A 15,589-nucleotide genomic window follows, 5' to 3' on the forward strand; every position below is an offset into this window, starting at 1 on the left:
TTACAACCTTCTGGCTCACAGCGAGAATTGAGCATTGCTTATTAAGCCCTCAGAAATGAAGTATGAATAGGTAGTAGACTGTTTGCTTACCATGGGTGCTAACACAAAGAGAGAATCCTTCCTTTTGTTTCAACCTTAGAATTGAATGTGAGGAGCTGCTGCCCTGGGGGCACCTGTCAGGCAAACCCCTTGTCCAGTGACCCTGCCCCACTTCTAGAGACCTGGACACTGTAACATCAATCCCAGGAGTGTTTATTATCATTAATAATTGTGAGCACAACAAGGACAGAACCAGTCTTTATTTACCTTTGTATACCGCCTAGCGCCAAACACAGCATTTGGCATATAGTAGGTACTCAGTAAGTGTTTACTGATTAATATTGAAGGAAGAGGAAGATAAGGCTTACTTGGGAAGACAAGTTCCTACATGTTTTAAAAATAGTAATTGGGACTTCCCTAGCGGTCCACTCTGCGCTTCCACTGCAGGGGGCATGGGTTCAATCCCTAGTCAGGGAACTAAGATCCTGCATGCTGCGTGATGCGGCCAAAAAAAAATAGTAACCATAGCAAGCACTTAACACTCTTCTTAGTGCCTTATGTAAGTCAGCTGATCCAATCCTCAAAGAGGAAACTGAGGCACAGAGAAATTAAATCAGTTGCCAAGTTCATGATGATTGGAAGTGGCAAAGTTGGGATTTGAATGCAAGCAGTTGGTTCCTGTATCTGTGCTCTTAACCACTCCTCTATATTGTCTCTCAATAAATGTTTCAATTCATTTATAAGATTACTTTTGTGCCCTTGAAAAAGGAGGGAGTTGCCATGTAAGAAAAGCTACTGACAGGAAGGGTCATGTAGCTCTGTTTTAATAGCACTTGCTTTTGGCAGTGAAACTTCAGAAGACAATATATTCCCACTGATTTCAAAAACCAGGTGTTTCCATCCCACATAATTTCTGTCTCTTCTTTTTAGATGTTCCTTTTTATGTAGCATCCAACACTTGCCATGTCATCAGTGCCATCCAGCTGCCTTGGGTGGACTGCAAGTTTGAACATGATTGGACACCTGACAGTCTTAGTATTTCAGCCATTGAGTCCTCCTGTAGTCAGACCACTCTTGTCCATTCTCATTGAAAAAGTGGGAGATTTGGCCTGGCTTTTAAGTAATGCTTCATTCATTTGTTTTTCATTTGACAAATACTTACTGAGCACTTACTCTGTGCCAGTTATGAGACTACAGCCAAGCCTTATGCTAGGTGAGGGGGATCCAGCTCTGAACACAGTGAAGTTCCTGTCCTTGTGGAGCTGACATGCTAGAGAGGAGAGTTAGGTAACAAACAAGCAAGTGTGTAAACAAATATATACTGTGCCAGATGGAGTAAGTGCGAAGGAGATGAATCTAGTAAGGCAAGGGACATGGAGGGAGTTTGCTGTTGTATGTGAACTTGGATGGACAGGAGAAGCTTCACTGATCAGTGACTTAAGCAGAGCCATGCAGGGAGCAGGAGCTGACCCAGGCAGGTACATGGGGAGAGAGCATTCTGGGCTTCGGCTTTTCCTGGGAGTGAGATGGGAAGCCAAAGCAGAGGAATGAAATGCTCTAACTTATTTTGAAAGATCATTGTGTCTTCTACTACAGTTCTTTCAGTGTCTCATGAAAACTCTTGAAGTTTCTTGTAGTCTCAGAAATGCTTGGCCCCAGTGTGTACTGGTGGAGAAGGAGCCTTAACTCTGGGGAAACTTGTCTTTGGCTGCAAACTGAAGGAATTCTTCTTCGTGTGTCATGTGCCAGGTATGTTAGAGGACACAGACAAAGGACCCAATCTCTTCCCCCAAGGAAATCTCAGTAGAGTGTGAAACACAGAGGGATAAATAAACAGTGGACTAGAGTGATCTCCTAGGACAAGCCCAAGGTGCTGAGGGAACACGGAGCTGGAACCCTCAGGTAAACTGTCAGGGTTTACCTGACAGCAAGAAAGTCACATTGATCAAGTGTTAGCCAGGCAGAGAAAGAGGGGAAGTGTAACTTTTTTGATGTAAAATTGAACAAACCAACCACCATAGGCTCTTCTGATGTGATCTGATCAGGGAGTCATACCTGTGGTTCTTGGGCATCTGAAGAAAGCTGTCCTCCCTGTTGCGTGGTCCAGACTTGGGCCCTGTCTGTTGCGTGACAGTGCTTGCTGGTAGGGAAGGAACGTAAGGGATAGGACCAACCCTTCCACAGTCTCTGTACTGGGAATTCAGGTTTTTCCTCTCTGTTGATGTCAAGATTTAATCTGTTTGGAGAGCATTATTATTGCTCTCCGATTTTTCCTTGTTCTTGTCAAGAACTGTATTGCTTAAAACCAAATCTTGATAGGCTCTTTCATCTTTATCATTCTCCATGAAAAGTAAATATGATTTAAGGGAACCACAGCGAGAGGCCCATCCCCGGTACAGCAAATAAGGTACGCCCCAGCTGACAAGTGCCGGAGCAAGCCACTTGTAAGGTAGTGCCCAGAATTCCACGAACCCAAGCTTTGGGGTCTGATGCAAAGCTATCACCTCTGATCCACTAAATGATCTGAATTGATTACCAGATTTGCCACAATCAGCGCGGTTTCCTAAGTGACAGCTCATGCACTGAGATGAGGGCTCGGGTAGATGTCCTGGGAAACCTCAAGGAAGCAACGGAGCCACCACGGTTCTGTTCCACGTCAGGTTTTTTTTTTTAAGTCTTTATAGAATTTGTTACAATATTGCTTCATTTTATGTTTTGGTTTTTTGGCCCTGAGGCATGTGGGATCCTAGCTCCCAGACCAGGGATCGAACCTGCACCCCCTGCATTGGAAGGCAAAGTCCTAACCACTAGACCACCAGGGAAGTCCCCCATGTCAGGTAAAGCAAAGCATGCGGGAATTAGAGGCCACCCTGCCTTTGCTGGTAAAGTTTTTCTTAGTTTACAAAATAGAAGGACAGATGGTCTAGTTTCGAACAAGTTAGCAGACTGAATTTTAGCAGGAGATTTTAGGGAAAGGGATGAAGGTGCAGCTGGAAAGTTGAAATCATGCTTTCTTGATACCTCAATTCTGCTACCTCTCTTCTGGAATTTTCCAAAGTTGGTTTTTGGTACTCTTGCCATCTGTTTTATCTTTATTTATATTTCTGATTATGCTTCGTGTGTGCCAGCTGTTCAGGGAGTGATGTTTTCTGTATTTCTGTTGGCCCCTATCAAGTGTGAAATTGCTTAAACTGACCTTTAGCGTTTCCAAAGCAGTCGTCATTTTTGTCTCTGCATGGCTTTCAAAAATGGATATGATTTACATAATTTAGCCAATTAAAAAAAAATCCTTCCATAGTTTGGTTTACTAGAATAGGTACATTGACCCTTAGGGCAGGTAACATGAAGATCCCATGGAATGGGTTTCTGCCCTTTAGGAAGACTTCCAATTCATACATTAGTAAAGACCTTACATCATCTATCTGTCCGCCAAAGCTTTTAGGCGGGGGTGGAAGGCAGTGTTGAGTATGTCCTTGGGGTTGGAGGTGAGAGAGACTGGCCATGGGGGCGACTTGTTCAGACTGGACAGATGGAAGAGAGTGGCCATGCGACCTCCCCGCTTCTGGTGTTTGATGAGGAGGCTACCCCACTGGCTTGTAGAAGAGCAACGTTACAAGTTGGTTGCGGGAGCTTGACATGAACAGAGGCTGTTCTTATCTTTCAATGATATCTGCAAGACCATATTAAAATTCTGATGCTTTAAAAACATTTTGCACAACCGAACATTGTTCCTTTCATGGGATTTGGTCCTGTGACAGAGGTGTTGAGGAAGGTCCAAGAACTCTTCTGTTCACAGGCTTCTTCCTGATTGTCCTGGATGGCTGATTGCAGGTGGACTTGGTACAATCTGGTGCATAAATCACTAAGAGCAGGAGGCCATTCCGGCTGATCTCAGTAGGGCTTGTAACAGCCAGCTCCTCCCGGTCATACCTGCAGGGCGGCACTGGCATGCAGGGACTGGCCTTGCAGGGGAAGCCCTTTTCCAGCCAGGGTGCTTCTCCCCCTCCTGATTGTGGAATAAATGCCCGACAGTCAGAGCTGGTGCTACACTGAGCCCTGAGGCAGAGGCATGGCCCACCAGCATAGTGAGGCAGAACAGAGGTGGCAAAGCTGGACACCGGTGGGATTCCAGGCTCGGAGGCTTTTGCCCACCAAATGTGGAAACACGGGCCCAAAACTAAACCTAGAGGGAAGCAGGAAAAAGGCTTGGGGGAGTCTGAGCATTACATGGCCCTGGGCTGGCTTTCATACTTTAGTTATCAGACTGAATAAGCTAATCTTTTATGTGTCAGGAAGGACTCAACCTAGCTCTAACTTGTTTCTCTGATTTCAGCTCTTACCTCTTAAATACTAAGCCTGCAAGTGGAGGTACCTATTATATTGTTGCCTGTTTGGAGGTCACCCAAGGGACTCCTCCTAGGACTGAATTGCTTCTACTGTTAATGCTAGAGGCATGGAAGCCACTGATGACCTCGAGTCGGGGTTCCAGGGTCAAAAGCAGAAGCAGCTTGCTGGATCTTATTGAAAAACCTCCCCCAAAGAGTTGAGCTTTTCTGGGATTTCCCTTCACTTGTAAGCGTCAAGTTTGCCTAATAGATGTACAACTTGATTAAATGCCAGTGCATCACAGATGCAATTATATTTAAGAACAAGCTACTTCTTCTAATCCCTTTGCCATCACTGATTAATTAGACACTTTGAACTATGCCCAACTGTTTGAAAGCTGTGAAAAATACAACCTGCATAGTTAAAATTTCTGCACAAGCCTATTTCCTCATTTGTGCCTGGATTCTTTTTTTAAACCTTTTAAAAAACGATTCTTTAAACATAATATGTATTTATACATGTTCCCAAGCACACAATCTGGCTATTTTCTTATCATGGTTAGAAAGCCTTCCACAGTTGGCCAAGATATACACTCACACAGTAAATCACATAACAAAGTATGTGAGAGACCAACTGAAATTTAGACTTACCTTCAGATTTTTTCTGTCATTGGTCACACTTTCAAAATTTTTGTTTTTACCTTTTCATTCTTGCACAAATACCTCAGAAAGGTTTGTTGCTGTTTGTTGTTTTCTAATGTTATCTCTTTATGGAGGTTTTAGAATATTTTTGTGTCTACCCAGAGCAGGGTGGGGGCAGGATGGCTGGTACAGGATATAGAAATTTTCTCATTTTATGACATATAATTATCAGCTATATATCTGCAAGTAAACATTACCATGTTTTGCAAGTAATTTGTAAGTCCTTTCTGTTATAGAGCTGTCTTCCAAAGTAAATGAGCACTGAAAGAACCATTCCACAAATGAAGAATCCCAGGCAGGGAGTCTCAGCAATTGGCCCCTGGTAACTCACGTGGCTGTACACTAGAATTGTAGTGTACCAGGACGTCTGCACACGCTACAAGAAGATCAGTTTGAATATTTATGTATTTCTCTATCCCTGGGCTGAAACTTTCATCAGTTGGCACGTTGATATTCATGCCAGACCTTGAACTCTGAAGCCTACTTAGCTAAATCTCCATGGTCCTCCGTCCCTAGAAGCCACTGTGTTTCAGACCATTTTTTCTTCCTTCAATTTGATGTCCCCAGAGTGGGGCAAGTAACAGTTCTTCCCACTTTTGAGGAAATATTCACCTTTGACCATACCTTTATTATATACCTGTATTCCTTCCCACTCCCTAGTCTCCCTCCTGAATTCCAAACCAGATTTTGCCCCTTTCCAGAAAAGCCAGACTAAATCAAGATCTCTACCACTGTATCTCTCCCTCTTCATGGAGAATGAGGAAGCAACCCACCACTCTAAGCCAGATTGTTTGTGATGAATGTGTAGAATATGGAACACAGTTGAAAGGTTTTAGGTAATTGTGCAATCCTGATTTTTATTCACTTCTTTTTCCCTTACCCTCCTAGGTAACAACTTGTCTGATTGCTGTGGCTAAAACAGACCATGAAGTTCAGGTGCGCAGAGCTGCTGTCCATGTGATTGTGCTGCTGCTTCGGGGACTCAGCCAGAAAGCTACTGAGGTAAGTCAGTCTCTTACCATTTGCAAATTCCCTACCTGTTTGTTCTTTATCTGTTCATCAGTCTTCCTTTCACCAGGGGAGGCCTTGAACCTTTTTCCTGGATGAATTCATACAGATGAATCAGTCAGCAGGGATTGTATTGTTTGCAGGCAGATTGTATTGTTTGCATCTTCAATGAGTCTCTTTTTCCTCTGTATCATATTAGGCAGACTGCGCACTAACCACTGCAGAAAAACCAGGGCACAAGTTTACAGGTTGAGATTCTGGGTCCCAGCATTCTCCTCAGAGGGACAGGTTCCAGGGTGAGCTAGCTGGACTGTACCAAGCCTGCCTCTATAGCCTGAACTTGAGTGATTTGTCTTCCTGACTCATTTCATTGTTCATACAGAATCACTAAAGGGCCTCATTTCAAATGTTTCCTTTCTAGCTGTGAGTTCAATCCATGAGATTTTAGTTTTTGCATAAATTAAACTTTTATTCCTCCTCCAAGTGGGTTTGGCTGGATTTCTCCCCAGTGTGTGGATAGTCCAGGAAGAAGGTTTATATATCCATATGTATGCTGAGAATGAGTGACCTCTAAATTAATTTTCTTCTTGATTTTAATGGAAATTCATTCCCAGTTGACTTTATAAAGAGAGTTTGCATTAATAATTCACTTCCTGGCATCCACAATGCTCGTCTGTGGCTGGCACATCAGTATTTAACTAAGTGTCATTGAAGCCATTAGAAAAGTGTTTTGTCAGACACATGGCTTTGTTCATGCTAGAATTTTGCCATATCAAGTTCCTGACACCATTTTTGTACAAGCGTTATCCCCTAGTAATTATCTAGGACCTTGATAGGAGTGGGGGACATAGAGATCATAACTTGATATCTCAGGTACTTGTTTTAGGGTACACACTGCTCTTGTTGAGAATCTGCTGTACAAAATGGAATTAAGAAAGAGTCAGTGTTTTTTACCCACTGTCAAGATCTACACAACTCTTGACAAATATACCATTGTTATATAAGTTGTTAACAATAGGGGAAACTGGGTGAGGAGTACACAGGAATTCTCTATTGTCTTCGCAACTTTTCTGTAAATCTAAAATTATTTCAAAATTTATTTTAAAATTTGAGTTACAACACTCTTAAAATAAATCTTAGAAACTCTGTAAGTGTACACACCCTTACTCAGTAAGAGTGTGTGTGCGTGTATCTGTGTGTCCGTAGCAGAGCAAACTGTCTGGTTAGTAAAGTGAGAGGAGAAATAGAAGAAACTCTATCCAGGTTTCTCACATCAGTGTGTAGCCAATGAAAGCAACACTGCTTGTCTCACCAGTACTAAAATAATTTGAGGCCATGGAAGATTTTTGCCACTTTGAAAAAGCCATGTGAATGAAAAACCTCTGTTCTCCAAACCACCTCTAGTCTGCACTCACTGGAATTTATAAATCGTGCTTACTCAGTGAATAAAGAAAAGGAAACGGGATGGGATGAGGGTATGATTCCTCTTCCTGCCGCATCCTTGAGACCAGGTGTGTTAAATCTTGTAATCGTAGGTGTGATTATAATTGGGGCACTTTAATGAGAAGCAGAGATAACCACAAAGCTTTCAATCTAAGATTTTCTTTACTGTTCTCTTTTGCCCCCAGGAACAGCTGAAATGAAAATGCCACCTTGTTGTTGAAGTTTCGTTTTGTTTTTTTCCTTCTAATCACTATCTCTCAAGCTGTGGAGTGCCAAAAGATAATCCTAGGTTTCAGTGAATTCTCTGTTGCTCGTAGATGTGCCAACCAAGAAACTGTGGTTCTGGCAGCTTGAAAAGAAAGCAGAGAGCCCAGTAAGAGGTAGAGGTCCAGAAAATCAGGAGATAGATTGGGATCAGAGAGGGGAAGACATTACCACCCCCAACTGATGAGGTAGCTTTCACCTCTTTCCCATTTGCAGATAGCCAGAATATCCACATTGGAGGGAAATACAGCATTCACTTTCTTATTGAAACACTAATTTTCTCTGCTTAGCCTTGTTTTGGCCTTATGATCGTATCTGTTTATTCACTGATTCCCAAGTATAGCCTGAAGCCAGAAGGGAACCCCCTTTAAGCTCACTCTACCTTACCTTTGCTGAAAATTGAATTTATGAGGAACACCCAGGAGAAGGAGGTATGTTTAGACCTGTCTGTACCTTCTGTTGGCCTCAGAGTTAAGAACAGCCCTCCTCATCGTGGAGGAGATGAGCTGGGCGGCTGCATGAGAAAATTGTGCCTAACTATCCAGCTTTTCCCAAGTTAAGTCTTTGCAAGGTGACTTGTTTATTCTAAGAATTGTAAATGTTTAGAACATCCATATTCCTAAATTCATTCCAAAGACAATAATGAATAACTGGGACAGTAATGACTGAGCAACAGCCTACCAGACTGGCCCTCGTTCAGATAACAACTATGAACTCTGGACATAATATAGTAAGTAGTTATCCGAGGACACTAAAGAGTGGTCAGAAGCAGGCAGATTCTCATGGAGTGTCCATGTTTAGAGGAGAGGTGCTGTATAGAGTAAGTTCCCATTTTCTTGGCTTTCAGCCTAGGGGCAGGTTATGTCTAGGGAGGTGTGCAGTGCATTAGGGGTACTGGTGGAGAAATCACAGTCTTTTGGGGCTGGGGAACCAGAAGACTGAATCTGGGGGAACCACAGCTACAGGAGAGAAAGGGGGGATCCTGGAAGGGAAAGATCCAGAGAGAGGATTCCTAAATTCTGTGTGCCCACATCTCTGGCTGACCCGTAAACCAAGCAAGATAATTACCTGATTTTTAAAGAAAAAAAAATGCACTAATTGGAGAACAGGGTCCAGTCTCCATAACATAACATTCATAATGTCCAGGATACAACCCAAAATACTCAATATATAAAACACGAGGAAAATGGAACATATTCCCAGTAGAAAAGAAAATTAACTGAGACCAGCCCCAAGATAATCCTGATGTTAGAATTATCAGGCAAGGAATTTAATGCAGCTACTGTAATTATCCTCAAGGAAGTAACAGAAAAATATGCCTGCAGTTAAATAAAAGATAGGAAATCTCAGCAAAGAAATAGAAACAATTTTTTTTTTAAAGCCATATTGGGGCTTCCCTGGTGGCGCAGTAGTTGAGAGTCCGCCTGCTGATGCAGGGGACACGGGTTCGTGCCCTGGTCTGGGAGGATCCCACATGCTGCAGAGCGGCTGGGCCCGTGAGCCATGGCCGCTGGGCCTGCACGTCCGGAGCCTGTGCTCCGCAGCGGGAGAGGTCCATGTACCGCAAAAAAAAAAAAAAAAGCCATATTGAAGTTCTAGAACTAAAACTATAATATCTGAGATTTTTAAAAAAATAATTTAATGGAATTAAAAGCAGAATGGAGATGACCAAGGAAAGAATAAGTGAATTTGCAGGTAGAGCAATAGAAATTATCCAGTGTAGAGAACAGAAAGAAAAGAAAAATATATTTTAAAAATTTTACTGAAGTATAGTTGATTCATAATGTTAATTTCTTCTGTACAGCAAAGTGACTCCGTTTTTTTAAAAAATATATATGTATATATATACATACATGTGTGTGTGTGTGTGTGTGTGTGTGTGTGTGTGTGTATTCTTTTCCATTACGGTTTATCACAGAATGTTGAATATAGTTCCCTGTGCTGTACAGTATGATCCTATTTTTTGTCCATCCTATATATAATGGTTTGCCTCTGTGAATCCCAGACTCCCATTCCTTCCCTCCCCTACCCCACCTCCCTGTTGGCAACCACAAGTCTATCCTCTGTATCTGTGGGTCTGTTTTTGTTTGGTAGATATGTTGATTTGTATCATATTTTAGATTCCACATAGAATTGCTATCATATGGTATTTGCCTTTCTCTTTCTGTCTTTACTTCACTTAGTATGATAATCCATCCATGTTGCTGCAAATGGAATTATTTCATTCTTTTTGATGGCAGAGTAATATTCCAGTGTATATATACCCCATATCTTCTTTATCCATTCATCTGTTGATGGACATTTAGGTTGTTGCCATATCTTGGTTATTGTAGATAGTGCTGCTATGAACATAGGGGTGCATGTATCTTTTTGAATTATAGTTTTGTCTGGATATATGCCTAGGAGTGGGATTGCTGAATCATATGGCAACTCTATTTTTAGTTTTTGGAGGAACCTCCATACTGGTTTTCCATAGTGGCTGCACCAATTTACATTCCCACCAACAGTGTAAGAGGGTTCTCTTTTCTCCACACTCTCTCCGGCATGTGTTATTTGTAGGCTTTTTAATGATGGCCATTCTGACTGGTGTGAGGTGGTACCTCACTGTAGTTTTGATTTTCAAGAAAAAGATTTTTTTTTTTTTTTTTTTTTTGCGGTACGCGGGCCTCTCACTGTTGTGGCCTCTCCTGTTGCGGAGCACAGGCTCCGCGGCCATGGCTCACCGGCCCAGCCGCTCCGCGGCATGTGGGATCTTCCCGGACCGGGACACGAACCCGTGTCCCCTGCATGGGCAGGTGGACTCTCAACCACTGCGCCACCAGGAAAGCCCAAGAAAAAGATTTTTGAATGAGTGATTTGGTGTGACCAGAGGCTCTCAGAATCCTAACCTGGTATTTCCCTTAGGAGCAGTGGTTCAGTATCCATTAATTCAGTTCACACAACTTTGTAGAACACAACTACCATAAATAATGAGAATCAACTGTATGTACAATGGAAAAAAAATGATTATCTTAAGAATCAGTGATTTGGGGTTGACCATAGTTCTAGATTTATTTAGGTAATTACTACTACAGTCCTCTGCATAGTTTACTGAAAGTTGACTTCTTAGAAGAACTGTGAAATACTGGAGAACTTCACACAAGGTTTTGTAGTGACTAAGTATGGTGACATTTTAATACTGAAACTTTCTCCCTTGCTTTTTTTTTTTTTTTAATTAAAAAAATTTTTTTTTCTTTTGGCTGCGTTGGGTCTTCGTTGCTGCATGCAGGCTTTCTCTAGTTGCTTTGAGTGGGGGCTACTTTTCGTTGCGGTGCGTGGGCTTCTCATTGCTGTGGCCTGTCTTGTTGCAGAGCACTAGCTCTAGGCGCCCGGGCTTCAGTAGTTGTGGCACGTGGGCTCAGTAGTTGTGACTCATAGGCTCTAGAGTGCAGGCTCAGTAGCCGTGGCACACAGGCTTAAGTTGATCTGCGGCATGTGGGATCTTCCCGGACCAGGTCTCGAACCCGTGTCCCCCCGCATTGGCAGGCGGATTCCCGACTACTGCTCCACCAGGGGAGTGCCTAATCCCTAATTTTAAATGACAAAAGAATAATCTATTCTCTACTCTATCTAGTGAGAGTTAAATAGTAGGCTTTAGAATTCATTCCTTCAAGATGACAGCCAACCCTAACACCATCTCATATCTTCAAAAATAAGCAAAACCTGGAAGCATCTTCAGGGGGAAGAGTTTGGGATTAATTATTAATTGATGGCTGAATCAGGTTCACAGCCAAATCCAGGCCTCCACCCAGGAATGGTTTTTAATTCCTTCTTTCAAGTCCAATATTGAATTCTGTTGATAGAAGCCTATTCTTAGTAACATTAGGAATAGTGGTTTCACTAACTTTTGTGCAGTTGGAAGTTACTCTCCTACTTCTTTGTGAGAGAGAAAGCAAACTGTGGCTAAAAAGAAAAAAAAAGAAAATAGTTTGTGTATGATGTTATGCTTGTTTAATGACAGCAGTTACACATGGTCCGTACAAAAAGATTAGTGCATGCGTCCTGGGTTTACCTTGTGCTTGTCTGTCCAGACTGAGAACTAGGACCTGAGGGAGGATGTGGCACTTAATCTCTGACACAGCACAAGCAGCAAGTTATAAGTGAAGGGACAGACTGAATGGAAACTTTCCTTCCTTTGGTTTTGTTTTATCCTGAAAGTTATTATTTTTTTCTTCCCCCCTTTTTTTTTTTTTTTTTTTTGGCGGTAGACGGGCCTCTCACCGTCGCGGCCTCGCCCGTTGGGGAGCACAGCCTCCGGACGCGCAAGCCCAGCGGCCATGGCTCACGGGCCCAGCCACTTCGTGGCATGTGGGATCCTCCCGGACCGGGGCACGAACCCATGTCCCCTGCATCGGCAGGCAGACGCCCAACCACTGCGCCACCAGGGAAGCCCCTGAAAGTTATTTTGAGAGCATTTGTTGTGGGGTTTTTTTGTGTGTGTGTGTGCTATGGATATAGTTAAATGAGCCCAGTTTCCTTCCCAGAGCTAGTTCCACAGACACTGCTCCTTTTAACAGATCGAAGGCTCCATGTGAGGAGCAAATGAAAAGAACATTTATATTAAAATGACTGGGATCCAGGTAATAATTACTCCTCTTGTAAACTTTGAAAAAGTGCTTGGGAGAGTCATTTCAGACCGAAATTAAGGAGCATCGCTCCTTCCTGGGAGCATAAGGCTACGGCCAGTTGACCAGGGCAGCAGTTCTGTTGGTCATCCGCTACTGTCCCAGGCTTGGGTGTTTACACATTGGTAGTATTGATAAATGGCATTTAATGAGAATTTAGCCTTTTTGGATATTGTTTACGATGCCGTAGAGACAGAGGCATAGAGAGATTTTAAAATATATTATAAGTTTATGAATGTTTCTTCCCCTACAGACACTTCCCTCTGACTCACTCCTAGACATTCTCCTTGCTGTTGCTGCATTTCAATCTTAGAAGAAAAAATCCTCTTAGGCCCCCATATCAGTTTCCTAGGGCTGCTGTAACAAAGTACCACAAATCGGGTGCTTAAAACAACAAGTATTTACTTATAGTTCTGGAGGCCAGAAGTCCCAAATCAAGGTGGGCCATGCTCCCTCTGAAGCCTGTAGGGAAATCCTTCCTTGCCTTTCCCCAGCTTCCAGTGGTTTGCTGGCAATCCTTAGTGTTTATTGACTTGCAGCTGTGTTACTCCAATCTCTGCCTTTGTGGTCACATGCATTCTCCCTGTGTGTCTCTGTCATGTAAACATGGCTTTCTTCTTGTAAGGATACCAGTCATATTGGGTTAGGGGCCCACCCTGCTCCAGTATGACCTTATCTTAACTAGTTACATCACAACAACTCTGTTTCCAAATAAGGTAAGGTCACACTCTGAGGTACCGGGGGCTAAGACCTCAACATACATTTTTGGGGGGAGCGGGGGACATGATCCAACCCATAACAGACCCTTAGCATTCCATAGTCCTTTCTGTCTTGTGCTTATGCTTCTCCATCTGTTCATTATTGCTGTATCTTGAGAAGAGCCTGTTCTGAGTGGAGTGTCTCAAATATAAAAGACAACAACGATGATGATTATAGTGGAGGTGTTGTTATTATTATTATCACTCCCACCACCACAACCACTACTACTGTCTGGTCCATAGATTTGGTGGGTTTTTGAATGATTGTTTAAAACCCACCAAAGATAATTTTATATTCAATCTAAATGAATAGGCAATTTCTTTCATGGCTGGAACTTTAGAACCTTACACTTTATCATGCCAGGCCCTCACCATTGGTCATCTCAGATTTTGGAAGGCAGGTTCTGTTACATGGAATCCAGCCTTTCAACTCTGCAAGCATCTCATGATTGCATACGTCACCTTGTTCCTCCTCATGATGGACACCAACTCGACTGGGAAAATGCATAAGAACCTAGAAGCTTTGTAGATATTAAACCAAAAGGACTTACATGTTTGGAATTGATTTGATCTCCAACACTGTTTTCCCCCTTTTTTGCCTACCACTAGGAAACAGTGGATAAGGTACCACAAAATAACAGTAGTAATGCTGTCTGTTCTCATAAAACAGGCACTGAGCTATTGAGTTACTGTGTTGTCTCAGTTGATTCTCTCAGGAACTCTGAGGGGTAGGTGTTGTTACCCTCATTTTACCGATGACTAAAGGAAGCCCCTCAGAGGTTAAGCAAACCACTCACGCTCACATGGCTAGTAAGTGGCAGAGATGGTTTAAACCCTGGCTGTGTGTCTCTAAGGCCTGTGCTGTGCTCTAGCTAGCTGTAGTGTTGTGTGCCTTAAACTGCTTAATTTTTTTTAAAGAAAGAGCAGGTAAAGATTATTTTTAAGGCAAAGAATTACACCAGTAATAGGTGAAAATATACAATAAGCAGTCACCGGTTAAATTTCCCATGCTGAGAATGTTTAAAGCGACGTTCTGGTTAATTGAATACAGACTTGTACTGAGTTCCAGTTCCTGTTTAGCCATATACTTTCTCTGTAAATAGCAAGCTCTCGTCACTTCTCTCTGGCCAGGTGTTGCCAAAAAATCGTGATGACTTTCTTTACTTCCTAAGACCCAGTGAGACCAGAAGCACAACTTTTCAAATGTTCATTCTGACACATTAAAAACCAGATGTTTAGTCATTTAATGAATGCTTGCTTTTCTAAGGATCTCTACCATCTCTCAAATACAAGATTTCTATATGGGGTAGCAATTCAGAAGTCATGCCTTTAAACCCCTGAGGTAAAGAGGATTTGCAGCTAGATAACCCTGGAGATTATCAGGGGCATTTTTCAGTAGCGTATTTGTCCCAGGATCCGAGCCAGGATCTGAGAGAGCAGGACTGGAAGGGTGTCAAGAGAGGAGCAGGACTAGGCTGGAGACAGACCCAACCTGAGGGCAGTTGGTGAACAGAAGAGAGGCAAAGCCAGGTCCAGGCACACAAAGACACTTCTGCAAGGCCGCAGCTGCTGACCCAAAGGAGGGTAGAATGAGTGTGCTCTGTTCATCAGTAGCATTATATCCCCTTCTCCCCATCACCTTGTAGTTTTTTCTTACATAATTTCTTAAATTGAGCTATAACTTATATCCTTAAAATTAAAGTCTACAATTCAGGGGCTTTAGTATATTCTTTAAGTCGTGCAAACATCACCACCATCTAATTCCAGAACATTTTCATTACTCCTGAAGAGACGCCCCATACTCATTAGCAGTCACTCCCTCATTACCCCCTCCCTCCAACCCGTGGCAACCAGTAACCTACTTTCTGTTTATGGATTTGCCTTTTCTAGACATTTCGTGTAAAAGGAATTATACAATATGCCACCTTTTATGTTTGGCTCCTTTCAGTTAGCATAATGTGGTCAAGGTTCATCCATATTGTAGCGTGTATCAGGATTTCATTACTCTTTACGGCTGAATAATATTCCATTGTATGGATCTAGCATATTTGTTTATCCATGCATTCATTGATGGACATTTGGGTTGTTTTCACTTTTTGGCTATTTTAAATAATGTTGCTATGAACATTTGTGTACGAGTTTTTGTGCAACATATGTTTACAGTTTTCTTGGATATATACCTAGGAGTGGAATTGCTGGGTCATATGGTAACTTCATGTTTAGCTTTTTGAGGAACTGCCAGACTGTTTTCTAGCTGCACCATTTTTTATTTCCCCCAGCAATGCATGAGGGTTCCATATGTTCCACATTCTCATTAACACTTGTTATTGTCTATCATTTACTAGATTTATAGCCATCCTAATGGGTATAAAGTGGTGTAGTTTAT

At 42.4% G+C, this 15,589-nt stretch overlaps 1 protein-coding gene across 1 annotated transcript in view; it reads left to right on the top strand.

The window, feature by feature from the left end:
* TANGO6 (transport and golgi organization 6 homolog) overlaps window positions 1-15,589 on the top strand; it is a 175,510-nt gene that overhangs the window by 137,941 nt on the left and 21,980 nt on the right. Inside the window, exon 17 of the mRNA XM_067718428.1 lies at window positions 5,955-6,068. Within this exon, the coding sequence (XP_067574529.1) occupies window positions 5,955-6,068 (114 nt within the window). The remainder of the gene's footprint in view (window positions 1-5,954; window positions 6,069-15,589) is intronic.

This window comes from Pseudorca crassidens, chromosome 20 (genome assembly GCF_039906515.1).
Source record: "Pseudorca crassidens isolate mPseCra1 chromosome 20, mPseCra1.hap1, whole genome shotgun sequence".
Taxonomy (NCBI): Eukaryota; Metazoa; Chordata; class Mammalia; order Artiodactyla; family Delphinidae; genus Pseudorca; species Pseudorca crassidens.